At 38.6% G+C, this 14,939-nt stretch overlaps 1 protein-coding gene across 1 annotated transcript in view; it reads left to right on the top strand.

Moving 5' to 3' along the window:
- ITGBL1 (integrin subunit beta like 1) overlaps nucleotides 1-14,939 on the top strand; it is a 271,140-nt gene that overhangs the window by 145,785 nt on the left and 110,416 nt on the right. Inside the window, exons 4-6 of the mRNA XM_049867217.1 lie at nucleotides 7,683-7,805; nucleotides 11,435-11,575; nucleotides 14,522-14,662. Of these exons, the coding sequence (XP_049723174.1) occupies nucleotides 7,683-7,805; nucleotides 11,435-11,575; nucleotides 14,522-14,662 (405 nt within the window). The remainder of the gene's footprint in view (nucleotides 1-7,682; nucleotides 7,806-11,434; nucleotides 11,576-14,521; nucleotides 14,663-14,939) is intronic.

Here is a 14,939-nt window from a genome sequence, read left to right on the forward strand (position 1 = left end):
CCCATGGAAGCAGCAGTCATGAAATCAAAAGACACATTGCACTGGGCAAATCTGCTGCAAAAGACCTCTTTCAAATGTTAAAAACAAAGATGTCACCTTGAAGACTAAGATGCACCTGACCCAAGCCATGCTGTTTTCAATTGCCTCATATGTATGCAAAAGCTGGACTATGAATAAAGAAGACTTGACGCCTTTGAATTGTGTTGGCAAAGAATATGGAATATACCATGGACTACCAAAAGAATGAACAAATCTATCTTGGAAGAAGTACAACCAGAAGGCTCCTTAGAAGGAAGGATGGCAAGACTATGTCTCACATACTTTGAACATGTTATCAGGAAGGATCAGTCTCTGGAGAAGGACATCATACTTGGTAGAGGGCCAGTGAAAAATAGGAAGACCTTCAACAAAATGGATTAACACAGTGGCTACAACAATGGGCTCGAGCATAACAACGATCACTGAGGATGGTGCAGGACTGGGCAGTGTTTCATTCTGTTGTACATAGGGGTCATTATGAATTAGAACCAACGTGACGGCACCTAACAACAACAACACATTCACGGCAAATGACTAAAAGTGAGATTGCTGGGTCAAAGAGTAAATTAATACTCAGTGTCACATTTAATGTTTTTCTGTTTTACTCTCTTCTCAAGATCTAAATCTTTCAATTTCACTTTGACAACATCTTTCTCACCTGCTTTTCTTTTAATTCTACTACCACCAAACTAATTCAAGACCACTTCAAAAAAATTACATTTGTCCGTGAGTCCTGTCTCTAATCTTTCCTTTTTTTCTTATCACAATGGAGCCTGCTGGAAGCAACTTGGAGTAGAAGGGGAAGTGGAGATAAATGGGGTGGAGGTAAGGCTGAAGGGCTGGATGAGATGGAGCTGGAGAATAAGAGAGTTCCAGAAGCCAACTCTGTGGGGGACCCAGAGAGATGAGTCACAGTGTTCGGAGTGAGGTGAAGCTCAGTTGTCATTGCTCAGGGTTGTAGACTGGTGTTCAAGTCAGGGAAGTAATCCTAGAGAGAGGCAGCTCTACTTGGCAGAATGAAAGGTCAGAGCTAAAAAAGATAAAATATGTAGAGTAAAGCAGAAGACCAGTCCTAGAGCCTGAGTTAACAGGCAGCCAAGAGAGAGGCAGTATGACTCAGCATCAACACAGGAGTCTGGCACTTTTGCCTGGGCGTCCATATGCTGTATCTGGGAGGCTGAGTTGTGAATTCTACTTGATGGGTGAAATAGGAAGTCTCTGAGCTGTTGATAAACTTCCCACATCACATAGGAATGGTTCAGATGTGTGGATGGGAATGAGGCTGCCTGTGGGGGATGTCAGTGAAAAGTAGTAGAATTCAGAGACAGAGGCAGTTCCTTTCCATCCTTCCCGAAAACAACTACTAGATACATAGCCCTGACCACATTACACCCCTCTCCTGGTATTCTAAGAGGGAAAATCTAAAACCCATAAACAACGTGCTTGATCTTCTATTACCTTGCGTCAACCTAGTCTTTCCTCCAAACTCAAGCCAGATTCTGCAATTTTCATCAGTACTTTTTTTTTTTTTTTACCTCAGGCTCTTAGTTGACATCAAAAGCATTTCTCTGTCTACATTTGTTGGGATCCTATCCGTAGGATAGGACCAAGTGCTAGCTCAAACGTTTACTCTTCTGTGCCTTTCCTCTTCCACAGAGCCAGACTGAGGTTTATACTTTCTATGTAGATTTTGTCACAAACCTATCATCACAAATGCCTTCGCAACATCTGGTATATATACTATGAATATACATATTTCAATATGTATTAGAATATATTTGAATGTACATATTTGAATATATGCGTGTGTGTACATTGTGTTGTTGTTGTTAGGTGCCATTGAGTTGATTCTGACTCATAGCGACCTTATGTAGAACAGAACAAAACACTGCCCGGTCCTGCGCCATCCTTGCAATCGTTGTTATGCTTGAGCTCATTGTTGCAACCACTCTGTCAGTCCACCTTGTTGAGGGTCTCCTTTTTTTCCACTGACCCTGTGTTCTGCCAAGCATGATGTCCTTCTCCAGGGACTGATCCCTCCTGACAACATGTCCAAAGTACGTAAGACGCAGTCTTGCCATCCTTGCCTCAAAGGAGCATTCTGGCAGCTTTTCTTCCAAGACAGATTTGTTTGTTCTTTTGGCAGTCCATGGTATAGTCAATATTCTTTGACAACACCACAATTCAAAGGCATCAACTCTTCTTTGATTTTCCTTATTCATTGTCCAGCTTTCACATGCATATGATATGATTGAAAATACCATGGTTTAGGTCAGGCGCACCTTAGTCTTCAGGGTGACATCTTTGCTCTTCAACACTTTGAAGAGGTCCTTTGCAGCAGATTTGCCCAATGCAATGATTCTTTTGATTTCTTGACTGCTGCTTCCATGGGTGTTGATTATGGGTCCAAGTAAAATGAAATCCTTGACAACTTCAGTCTTTTCTCTGTTTATCATGATGTTGCTCATTGGTGCAGTTTTGAGGATTTTTGTTTTCTTTATGTTGAGTGCAATCCACACTGAAGGCTGTGGTCTTTGATCTTCATGAGTAAGTGCTTCAAGTCCTCTTTACTTTCAGCAAGCAAGGTTGTGTCATCTGCATAACGCAGGTTGTTAATGAGTCTTCCTCCAATCCTGATGCCCCATTCTTCTTCATACAGTCCAGCTTCTTGGATTATTTGCTCAGCATACAGATTAAATAGGTATGGTGAAAGAATACAACCCTGACGCACACCTTTCCTGACTTTAGACCACTTAGTATCCCCTTGTTCTGTCCGAACAACTGCCTCTTGATCTATGTAAAGGTTCCTCATGAGTGCAATTAAGTGTTCTGGAATTCCCATTCTTTGCAGTGTTATCCATAACTTGTTAAGATCCACACAGTCGAATGCCTTTGTATAGTCAATAAAACACAGGTAAACATCCTTCTGGTATTTGCTTTCAGCCAGGATCCATCTGACATCAGCAATGGTATCCCTGGTTCCATGTCCTCTTCTGAAACCGGCCTGAATTTCTGGCAGTTCCCTGTCGATATACTGCTGCAGCCATTTTTGAATGATCTTCAGCAAAATTTTGCTTGCGTGTGATATTAATGATATTGTTCTATAATTTCCACATTCAGTTGGATCGCCTTTCTTGGGAATAGGCATAAATATGGATCTTTTCCAGTCAGTTGGCCAGGAAGCTGTCTTCCATATTTCCTGGCACAGACGAGGGAATACCTCCAGGGCTACATCTGTTTGTTGAAACATCTCAATTAATATTCCATCAATTCCTGGAGCCTTGTTTTTCACCAGTGCCTTCAGAGCAGCTTGGACTTCTTCCTTCAGTACCATCAGTTCCTGATCATATGCCACCTCTTGAAATGATTGAATGTCAACTAATTCTTTTTGGTATAATGACTCTGTGTATTCCTTCCATCTTCTTTTGATGCTTCCTGCATCATTTAATATTTTCCCCATGGAATCCTTCACTATTGCATCTTGAGGCTTGAATTTTTTCTTCAGTTCTTTCAGCTTGAGAAACGCTGAGTGTGTTCTCTTTTGGTGTTCCATCTCCAGCTCTTTGCGCATGCCATTATAATACTTTACTTTGTCTTCTCGAGAGGCCCTTTGAAATCTTCTGTTCAGTTCTTTGACTTCATCAATTCTTCCTTTTGCTTTAGCTGCTCAATGCTCAAGAGTAAGTTTCAGAGTCTCCTCTGACATCCATCCTGGTCTTTTCTTTCTTTCCTGTCTTTTCAGTGACCTCTTGCTTTCTTCATGGATGATGTCCTTGATGTCATCCCATAACTCGTCTGGTTTTCAGTCACTAGTGTTCAATGCATCAAATCTATTCTTGAGATGGTTTCTAAATTGAGGTGAGATATGCTCAAGGTCATATTTGGCTCTCATGGACTTGCTGTGATTTTCTTCAGTTTCAGCTTGAACTTGCATATGAGCAATTGATGGTCTGTTCCACAGTCGGCCCCTGTCCTTGTTCTGACTGATGATATTGAGCTTTTCCATTGTCTCTTTCCACAGATGTAGTCAATTTGATTTCTGTGTGTTCCATCTGACAAGGTCCATGTGTATAGTCACCGTTTATGTTGGTGAAAGAAGGTATTTGCAATGAAGAAGTCGTTGGTCTTGCAAAATTCTATCATTTGATCTCCGGCATTGTTTCTATTACCAAGGCCATATTTTCCAACTACTGATCCTTCTTTGTTTCCAGCTTTCACATTCCAATCGCCAGTAATTATCAATGCATCTTGATGGCATGTTTGATCAATTTCAGACTGCAGCAGCTGATAAAAATCTTCTATTTCTTCATCTTTGGCCCTAGTGGTTGGTTCGTAAATTTGAATAATAGTAATATTAACTGGTCTTCCTTGTAGGCCTATGGATATTATCCTATCACTGACAGCATTGTACTTCAGGATAGATCTTGAAACGTTCTTTTTGACGATGAATGAATGCAACACCATTCCTCTTCCAGTTGTCATTCCTGGCATAGTAGACTATATGATTGTCCGATTCAAAATGGCCAATACCAGTCCATTTCAGCTCATTAATGCCTAGGATATCGATGTTTATGTGTTCTATTTCATTTTTCATTATTTCCAGTTTTCCTAGATTCATACTTTGTACCTTCCAGGTTCCAATTATTAATGGATGTTTGCAGCTGTTTCTTCTCATTTTGACTCGTGCCACATCAGCAAATGAAGGTCCCGAAAGCTTTACTCCGTCCACGTCATTAAGGTCGACTCTACTTTGAGGAGGCAGCTCTTCCCCAGACATCTTTTGAATGCCTTCCAACCTGGGGGCCTCATCTTCCAGCACTATATCAGCCAAATGTTCTGCTGCTATTCATAAGGTTTTCATTGGCTAGAGCTTTTTAGAAGTAAACTGCCGGGTCCTTCTTCCTAGCTTGTCTTAGTCTAGAAGCTCAGCTGAAACCTGTTCTCCATGGGTGACCCTGCTGGTATCTGAATACCGGTGGCATAGCTTCCAGCATCACAGTAACACACAAGCCCCCACAGTATGACAAACTGACAGACACATGGGGGAGTGTGTGTACATATATATCTATACACACATACATATATACATACATATGTATGTATGTTTGGTCATCTATTTCTATCTCGTCTGGGATTTACATAATTTTTATTCAGCTTATTATCACCTATAGCACCTAGTACTTTGTCAATAACATAATAGATAACTAGAAAATCTAATGACTGATCATGTGGGTGGTTGAAAGAAAGAATGGATAAATGTGGCAATGAAAAACAGGTGATGGTTAGTGAAAAAATGAAATGAGGTGATTATAGCTTTAGATTTCAAATAAACTTTTATAAATTAAGGTAATTTTTAGGGGCAAAGCACAAGAAAGTGAAATTTAATAAAAGTAAATTCACATGAGTATTTTCAAAGTAGACAAGTATCAAATTCGAATTTTACAAACTCACTGTTTTGATGTGACTGTGAGAGAGAAAGACAGCTCAGCTGCTAACCAAAAGGTCAGCAGTTTGAATCCAACAGCTGCTTCTAGGAAACCCTAAGGTGCAGTTCTACTCTGTCCTAGAGTGTCGCCAGGAGTTGGAATCAACTCTATGGCAATTTTTTTTTTTTTTGGATGAGAGAGAAACTCTTACAGCTAACAGCAAATTGCAAGTGGCCTGGCTAACAAACTCATGCAGAGAGTATGAAAACAAGAATCTTGTTAGGCTTCATAAATATAAAGTGAGACTGGTGAAAATATTTTGGAATAAATGACTAGTATATTTAGTACCTTAATGGAAGAGAAAGAAGAACGCAAACTTTCCTGAAAGCCTACGATATACTAGACACATGACTGTTTTTAGGCTTTCCGGTTCTACGCAAATAAGAAATCTGAAAATTAAAGGTGTAAGTAATGACCTCAAAAACATGACTACAGAGGATTAAAACCTGCATTCAACTAAGAGTCTATCTTAGTCCAAAATATAGGTTCTTTCCAGTACATCACATACAAAATTGCCAATAACCAGTGGTTTCAAGCCAAAAATCAAGATCATCTTTGGTTCCTCCTCATCCTTTGCCCTTGACACCTCCTCAGTAATCAAGCCCTGTCTACTCTATCTCCTGAAAATATTCTTCAAGTGTATTTGCTTCTTTCTAAGTTCACTGCCACCACCCTGGTTCAGCCTCTATCTTCTATCCTGCAAACAAATGTAATAGCCTCCTAACTCATCCCCTGTATTCATTTTTGCTTCATTGCAGTTCATTCTCCAAATGGCAACCAGAGTAATTTTGTAAAACTGCGTATCTGATCACATGACCCATTGTTGACAGCATTGCTATGTCCTCTTATTATTCTTGGGTTAAAATTTGATATCTTTGACACAACCTATAAGACCTCAATGAACCTCCTTCAGTTGCCTTACGTGAGCTCGTTTCATGCGCCTTTCCATGTTGTTTTCTATACCTCAGCCCAGTTAAGTGTTTTTCCTTCTCATTTCCTCTCTCACCACACGGTCTTTGCTGTTGCCTTTTGCTGGAAGTGAGCCTCTTCATCTCACTTTACTTAGCTTTTTTTTTTTTTTTTTAAACTGGACTTTCAGGTGTCAGCTTAAAAGCAACTTCCTCTGGGACTCTATTGGCCTCTAGGTCTCAAATTAAATCCCCTTGCTGTATACTTCTCCAATACTTTGCACTTCTCCATTTATTTTATCACATTGGCTTCTCATATAGAACTCTGAGAGCAGGATTACGGCTGACTGTATTCCCTAATGGATTTCCAGAGCACACTGTGGTGACTGGTGAATAGTAGAGTCCCAATTAGTGTATGTTGATTGCTGCAATAATTTATTAAAAAATGAAAGATAAGTATTAAAAAATAAGTTCCTCACATGGACATTGTACCTCTCAATGTTGTTTAAATGCTATTTTACCGTCAGTGAAATTACTCTCAGGGAATGTAATCACATCCTTATTCTTGGCAGGGTATGTGGTGTGTTGTAGACCAGATGACTCAGTGCTTCTGTAGCATGCCAGATTGCCTTGGGGTTATGCTGAGGTCCCAGGAAACTATGCCGAAGAAAATTCCTTTTCTTGTCCCATTTTCACAAGAATATGTGTCTCGGGTTAACAATGGGAATGTGAAATTTTCAGAGGGCATCGAAGTTTTTTTTTATTTATGCATCTGTTAATGAATTAATTCCACAAATGATTATTTTATGCCCAAATACTGTGCAAAATATTGAACAAATACTGTTGAGGAAGATAAGCAAGTTCATTGTCCTTGCCAAAGATTAGACTTCTCTGCTTTAGTTCAGTCCAGACCCCAGGTGTAATCAGAAGATATTGATTCAGGCATTGATTGAATTGGTATGTGCAAAGTAGCTCTGTTCTTGGGGAGGTCATGTTTACATTCATGAAATTGTTAGAGGTCCATAATAATAGCTGTATTATTGCTATAAAAATATCACTATCCCGTAATAACCTTAAGAACGTCTTGTTCTCTATCTCATCATCTCATCCCACCCACAGAAGTACATAATTGGAATATTAAATTGATTGATTTGAATTGCCTACCATCTTGAAAGAGATAGGATGAAATGTATTAATTATGATTTTTTCACATATAGCCAACACTCTTTTCTTTGTTTTAACGGTTTAGGCACATGTCACTGTGGCAGGTGTAAGTGTGATAATTCAGATGGACATGGACTTGTTTATGGTAAATTTTGTGAGTGTGACGACAGAGAATGCATAGATGATGAAACGGAAGAAATATGTGGAGGTATGTATATTAACTATTCAGAAATTTATAAAACCACCCATTTTTTTTTCACTTGTTCCATTTTACTTTTATCTCCACATAAATTTCTGCACTGAGAATAGCAATTTAGTACCTATATTTATTTGGAAAACACTCCGTATAAGGAGTTGGACTAGGGCATTCAGAAGAGACTGGTACTTTTTAAATGCAAAACCAGATTGTCCCCAGAGGCGAGCCCAATGGCAGCAGTCCCCAGATTACAAGCAAGTTACACTCCTAAATCTGTCTTTAAATCAAATTTGTAAGTAAGTGGGAAGAGTTAGGTATGGTTAGTATCTAATGTAAGTTAGCCAAATGTTTATCTTAGCATATGGTATATAGTGTACATTTTTATGCACAAATAACTTTAAAGAAACAATTCCAGATACACTAAAACATTTTCAACATAATAATACAGGAATACTACTAATAATGTTTTGTTGCATGCTGGGAGGCAGCATCTGTTTGTTATTGCAAACCATTGTATGCACATATACCTCTATTTTAAATGTAATAGGATTGAAAGGGGTTGGTTTGTAACTACAGGTTGTTCTTAGGTTGGACTTCATAACCCAGGGAATCCTGCAATTATGGCAACAGGCCAACTGCCTAGCTCTGAAATCTTCCCAGAGGTTCTTGATATTTCTTGCCCATTTAAAAAAAAAAAAAATGGGGTTTTAGCTGCGTTTATTTTGTCTCTTTTCTCCTAATCTCTCAATTCTGTGTTTTAACTTCATTTTCTTTCCCTTTCTAAAACATAAACCTTTAGATAGTTCATAATCCTATGTCCTATTGGGGGCATCCATGGCCAATCAGATTGCTAGGCTAGAATTTAGCCCCGTAGTACTTTTTCATGACCTTTTCTGTGTGCCACCATTACTCAGTTTGTGTGTTATACCAATTGTATGCTTGGTTGAGCCAAGCACTACAATAAGTACTTTACATTTATTATGTTAAGTTTTACAGCATCATTCTAGGGTAAGAATTATTTTTATCCACACAGACAGATGTGGAAACTGGTGCTTGGATAAATTAGATGGCTTATCCAGGGTCATTTAGCAGTTATGGATGAAAGTGGTAGTTAGACCTAGGTCTGTCTCACCCCAAAGACTGTGCTCCTGACTCCTCACCATATAGAAGAGCTTCATTGCCCAGGAGTTTATATTGCTCCCATGAGAAGAGCCCTTTCTTCTCACCTCCGGTTTCTACCTCTTCAGTTCACCTAACTCTGCAAGCCTGATCTCAGAGTTTCCGTGGGCTGGCTAGGCTGGAACAGGGAATGGGAAGTAGAAAGTGATGCCAGTCACTTCACTCAGTTCAATTCTTCTCTGCAATTGTTAAATGTATTTAGCCTGGTTACCTCTGGCCTCACCTCTTTGCTAATCAGCAATTGCTTTTTTTACTCATCTCCGATAGGATTTCATTGACTCTTGTCCTGCTTGTGGGATGGAATAGAAGACTATTTGACCTGGAAGGATTGGGGGCAAATGGGGCTAGAAGAACCAGAAGACCCTAGAGAAAGTGTCACTGACATAAGACAAGCTTGTCTCAGTTTACATTTCTGTAGGGTTGATTGCTGTGGCCATCCAAAAAAATACCCACTGCCATCAAGCCTATGCTGACTCATGGTGAGCCCATTGGATAGAGTAGAACTGCCCCATAGGATTTCCAAGGCTGTAAATCTTTAAGGAAGCAGACTGCCACATCTTTCCCCCATGGAGCAGCTGGTGGGTTTAAACCACCAACCTTTTAGTTAGCAGCTGAACACTTAACCACTGCGCCAACAGGGCTTCTGTGGCCACTCAGATGCTCTTATCTCAGACTCTTTTTTCCCCTGTTGCCTCTGTTGCTGTGCTACCTATCAGTAGAAAACAAACACAAAAAACCTCTGCCTCATTTTTGAAGTCAGTGGCCTAAGTTAGCTGTAGCTGCTCAGATACAAATCTCTGAAAGGGCTCAGTCCAAAATAATTAGAATGCTGAGATAAATCCACCCACAGAAAGTGTGCTTCAAGTCCTCTTGATGTCTCCTATACGATCATTACAGATCAAAAAGAAGGAAGGGAAGATGCTTTACAGAAAAAGGATTCAGATGCATACAACCAAAGCTAAGTCTATTTGCACGTGTGATTATAAACATTTAACTTCAGCAACACAACAGGAAATGTTTAACTCCAGACCTTTCAATTTGCTATTTCCATTTGTTAAAGGCTTAAGCAATTTCATGGTGCAAATTCTCTGACGGAATACCACCAGCACTCCAGAAAATGTCCTCTGGGGTGACATTGCCGAGGACTGTAGATCTTTACACTTGTTATTAACATAAACCAAATCTGTGGAGAGATTATTCTGCAGTCCATCAGTGAAGCGATAGAAAAGGGAACGTCCTTGGTCTGCCGATTTACCCTAAGCAAAGAATTGTATTTATTGTGGGTTATTTATTGTCCTCAAGCTTATATGTTATTTCAATTATCCTGATGTTAAAATATTTTCACCGGAGCTATGTGTATATTTGTTTAATTTTCCTCACTGAGATGGCAGTTCTACTCTGTCCTCTAGGGTTGCCATGAGTTGGAATCGACCCGACAGGAATGGGTTTGGCAGTGAGTTACTTGCAAACATATCTTTACCTAATTTTTGTTTCCTTACTCACCCTTCTATAAATGATTTCTTAGTAACACCCTAATTCATTACTGATTATTTCATAAATATGAAAAGAATTTGGAGGTCAGGAATGTAGGCTTATCATCATTGGTTAATATCATTGTAATCATTGCATATGATGAGGCATAGTATACAGTAGCCTCTTGGGGCACTCTAACCCATCATTTGCATCCCCTTAGCAATTAGGACAGGAGCTTGATTGTGAGGCCAATGGTCCACTGAGCTTTATGACTCTAAATGAGTAGTAAACATTGATTTGGTTGAAAATCTGTTTTCCATGTGGTAGAACACAATCAGCTGCTAACCAAAAGGTTAGCAGTTCAAATCCACCAGGCACTCCTTGGAAACTCTATGGGGCAGTTCTACTCTGCCGTATAGGATCGCTATGAGTCGGAATCGACTCAATGGCAGCAGGTTTTTTTTTAGAACACAATAGCTTGTGGGACACAGTTGAGTGGAAAAATGAAATATTTCTTTTGGTAGAAATAAATTATTCAGTCATTAATAATGTACATCCAAGTAAATATGCACTATTGGTTTCTCAATAGTTGGTTTTGAGTGAAATGTTTTTATGGCTCATTCAAGAAATGCCCTTAGAGTGAATGTTTATGTATATTTGAGTTTGAGGCACACATTTGAGATTCCAAAGTAATATACTTTCAGTCTTTCATGATGTTTATTTTTAAATACTCTTACATTAATCAATTACCTGGCTAGGTCAAGTTAAAGGACCCTTTTTGTTTTCTTTCCTTGTGTGATTAGGTAAGTATAGACACAACCATGGTGTTTGGAGGGCAAAACTATGTAATTTGATTATTTTAAGCAAGGAATGTGGAACAATTATGTTATTTCAAAAGATGAAGATGTTCAGAAAGAGATAGAAAGTTAACTCTGCCGTTAAAAGTTGCTTTTTTTCCCCTCCCTGTATAAAATTCATTTTGGGTAAAGGCCATGGAAAGTGTTACTGTGGAAACTGTTACTGTGAGGCTGGTTGGCATGGAGATAAATGCGAATTCCAGTGTGACATCACCCCCTGGGAGAGCAAGCGAAGATGCACTTCTCCAGATGGCAGAATCTGCAGTAACCGAGGTGTGTCATTCATGTGTCTTACTACGTAACTGAGAGGAAAACAAAGCTCTTAATTGTTAATGCTATCTCTTTCCTCTGTATTTCCTTTCCTGTGGGAGGAAGTCATCTTTTAAAGTCATTTACTTTGATATAAATCAATATTTACTATAAAAAACAATCTTTCTTGTTTTTTATTGAGAAGAAAACACAGAGATAAGAAAGTTGCTGTCATTCTTTTAGCTTCACTGAACAAATAGTTAACACAGGAACCATAATTTCTTTGGCAGCCACCCAGAAATAGCACAATACTGCTAAAAGGCAATTCTTGTAGATACTTCTGTTAAATGTCTCTTGACTAACAGAACCGTCTATAGCTTGAGCATGTAATCATCCAGAGAGCATCCAAAAAACTCTCCTGTCTTAATTATGGGTAAATTGAAGGCTTGGTTGAGACACAGAATTGATGTAGGCTCATTTAACTTCTATATGCTATGATAAAAATGTGATACTGGACACAGTTAATATAAAAACTAGGCATCAAGTTTAATATTTTTCTTCACAAAAAAAAGACAACACACAGCCCTATGGAATTTAGACTGACCTTAGACACGAGTTTAAAAAACATACTGGTACACCTAGTCCTCACTCATTGACTGCCTTGTTATCTGACATTTTGCATTTATGACAATAGTAAAAAATCTACTATCCAACTATTTTGTGCGTTAATGAAGTACATCTGTCAGTAACAAATGCCAAGGTGGGAGGCAAGAGTAACGCTGTCTGGGATGGTTAAGGTTATGTGTCAACTAGACTGGGCCATGATTCCCAGTAGCTTGGCAGTTATGTAATGATCTAGTCATCCCCCATTTTGTGATCCAATGTGGTCATCCTCCATTTTCATGTAACACCAATTTTTGCATTAACAACCTAGTCTTTGGAACCTAACAATGTCAATAAGTGAGAAAGGGGTATATTGCTAAATATGATTTAAAGCAAGTTTACTAACTGTTTGTAACAAATGACACAGCTTCAAACGCTTAAAAAAATTCCCTGAAAATAGTTATCAATATCCCCTTCTTTATGCTGGACTTTGCCTATCTGATGGCATAAGTAAATGGTCATACTTCCTTACATAAAATTATAAAAATCTACTTAGCTGAAAATGAGTTGGAATTGACTTGACAACATACAACAACAACATAAATGAATGATACATTCGAATAGATAATGTTCACGTGGAGAGACTTAACACACAACCGGTTCTATCCTTTTAGCAATTAACCGAAGAGAGTAAAATGTGCCACATTTATAGCCAGACAGGAAAGAAATATTTTGGAAATCTTTCTGAGTCCACAAAGCTAAAATGTAATTATTACTTTTAATGGTTGTGTGGAAGTCCATACCACGCATATCCTATTACTGCAGTAATTCCCCATTGATTGGTATTTAGGTTCGTTTTAATTGTTCAGTAACATGAATGCCACCACATTTAAATTCCTGAACATGTACATTGGTGTACTTTTCCTTTCTTTTGGATTAATTCATTGAAGTGGACCGCTAGGCCGAATAATAAAGCCATTTTAAAAAGTGCGTATTGTGAAATAGCCACCCAGAAAGGTGTTACCAGTTTATCCTTTACTTAGAGTGTAGGAGAGTACCCCTCATCCCGCACCCTCATCAACTCTGGATACGAGCAGGCTTTTTCACCTCTACCAACCTGTCATCCCAAATCATTCTAACTCAGTATTGTTGTTTTATGATCCTCCCCTACTCCTTAACAATAGTGGGTTCAATGGTAACGTTTTTCATGAGTATTTACCGTGATTATTTCTCTGCAGAATTCCCTCTTGGCGTTTTTTGCTTTTATCTGTTTTGCTTTTGGCATATCTGTCCTTTATACATTAATTTTGTAAGAATTTTTAATATATTTGTGGAAGTTACTCTTTGTCTTTTACATACATGGGAACTATTTGTTCCAGCTTTTGTAGTCATTTGTTTATGACATTTTGTTCCCAACCCAACATTTAGATCTTTATGTAGTTAAACCTGCTTCTTTTCCTTTTAGTAATTCTGCTTGTGGGTTTTGAATAAAAAGGCATGTCTTTCTTATTTGGTAGTTTATTTGATGCACTTAAATCTTTAACTGACATTTATTTTGGTATAAGAGTGAGAAAGAGACTTAACCTTATTTTACCCTAATTCAGGTAAATGCTGTCCTAATTCCTAATTTTAATGATTAACTTGTTCTCCTAAAGACAATTACTGATACTCCACACAAGGTAAATATGATTTATAACTGGGCATTTCTCTGCTCACATCTTCAAATGACCAAAGATAGATCCCTCAGCCTGATCCCCAGGGTCTTCTATAACTTGGGTTCATCTGATCTAGCAAAACTGCTTTTTTTTAACCTTAACTTTCTGCTCCAGTGATAGAGGTCTCCTCAGGATCCCCATACCTCTTCCTTTCCCACTTTGTTATTCTTGCTTTTTTGATTTTCCTTGAGTCATTCTATCTCCCACCTCTCTGCATGACTGACTGGTCTATCCCTAAGTGCTCCAGCTCACACTTAGCCTCCTTTACCAAAACATTCACAGCATTTATGCCCCAGTTTACAAAGTAGTAGTTCTTATACTTTTATGGTTTGCTCATTTTTCCTTCATTAACTTTCCTTGCGTCAAATAGATTGTGAGCTTTTTTTTCAGGGTAACGATTGTCTCTTGTATTAATTGACACATCCCACAGTCTTGCATAATTATAGACATAGATAATAACTTTTGCTTATTTCTTCAGAAATCTCTACTATCGACTTTAGATGATGTTTTTCCTTTATAGAATATTTTGTATTTAAATATGTGAATTCTCCAAAACCAAAGTAAGCAACAGAAAACACAAAGTGACATTTAAGATGCTTTCTTCTATGATTTTTCTTGACAAGACCCATGTAAAATCCTTTTTTCCACCTAGGGATTTGTGTGTGTGGTGAATGTTCTTGCCATGATGTTGACCCCACCGGGGACTGGGGAGATATTCATGGAGACACCTGTGAGTGTGATGAAAGGGACTGTAGAGCAGTTTATGACAGATATTCTGACGACTTCTGTTCTGGTAAGTACTATCCTAATTTCTAATTTTAAATAAGACTATTCCAAGTTTCATTCTGATTCTCACAGAAACTATAAACCAAAAAAACCAAACCTATTACTGTTGAGTTGATTCTGACCCATAGTGACCTTTATAGGACAGAATAGAACTGTGTCCCATAGGGTTTCCAAGGAGCAATTGGTAGATTCGAACTGCTGACCTTTTGGTTAGCAGCTGAACCCCTAACCACTGTGCCACCAGGGATCCACAGAAACTGTACCCCAAAAACTAAAGCCATTGC

Source organism: Elephas maximus, chromosome 23 (assembly GCF_024166365.1).
Source record: "Elephas maximus indicus isolate mEleMax1 chromosome 23, mEleMax1 primary haplotype, whole genome shotgun sequence".
Taxonomy (NCBI): Eukaryota; Metazoa; Chordata; class Mammalia; order Proboscidea; family Elephantidae; genus Elephas; species Elephas maximus.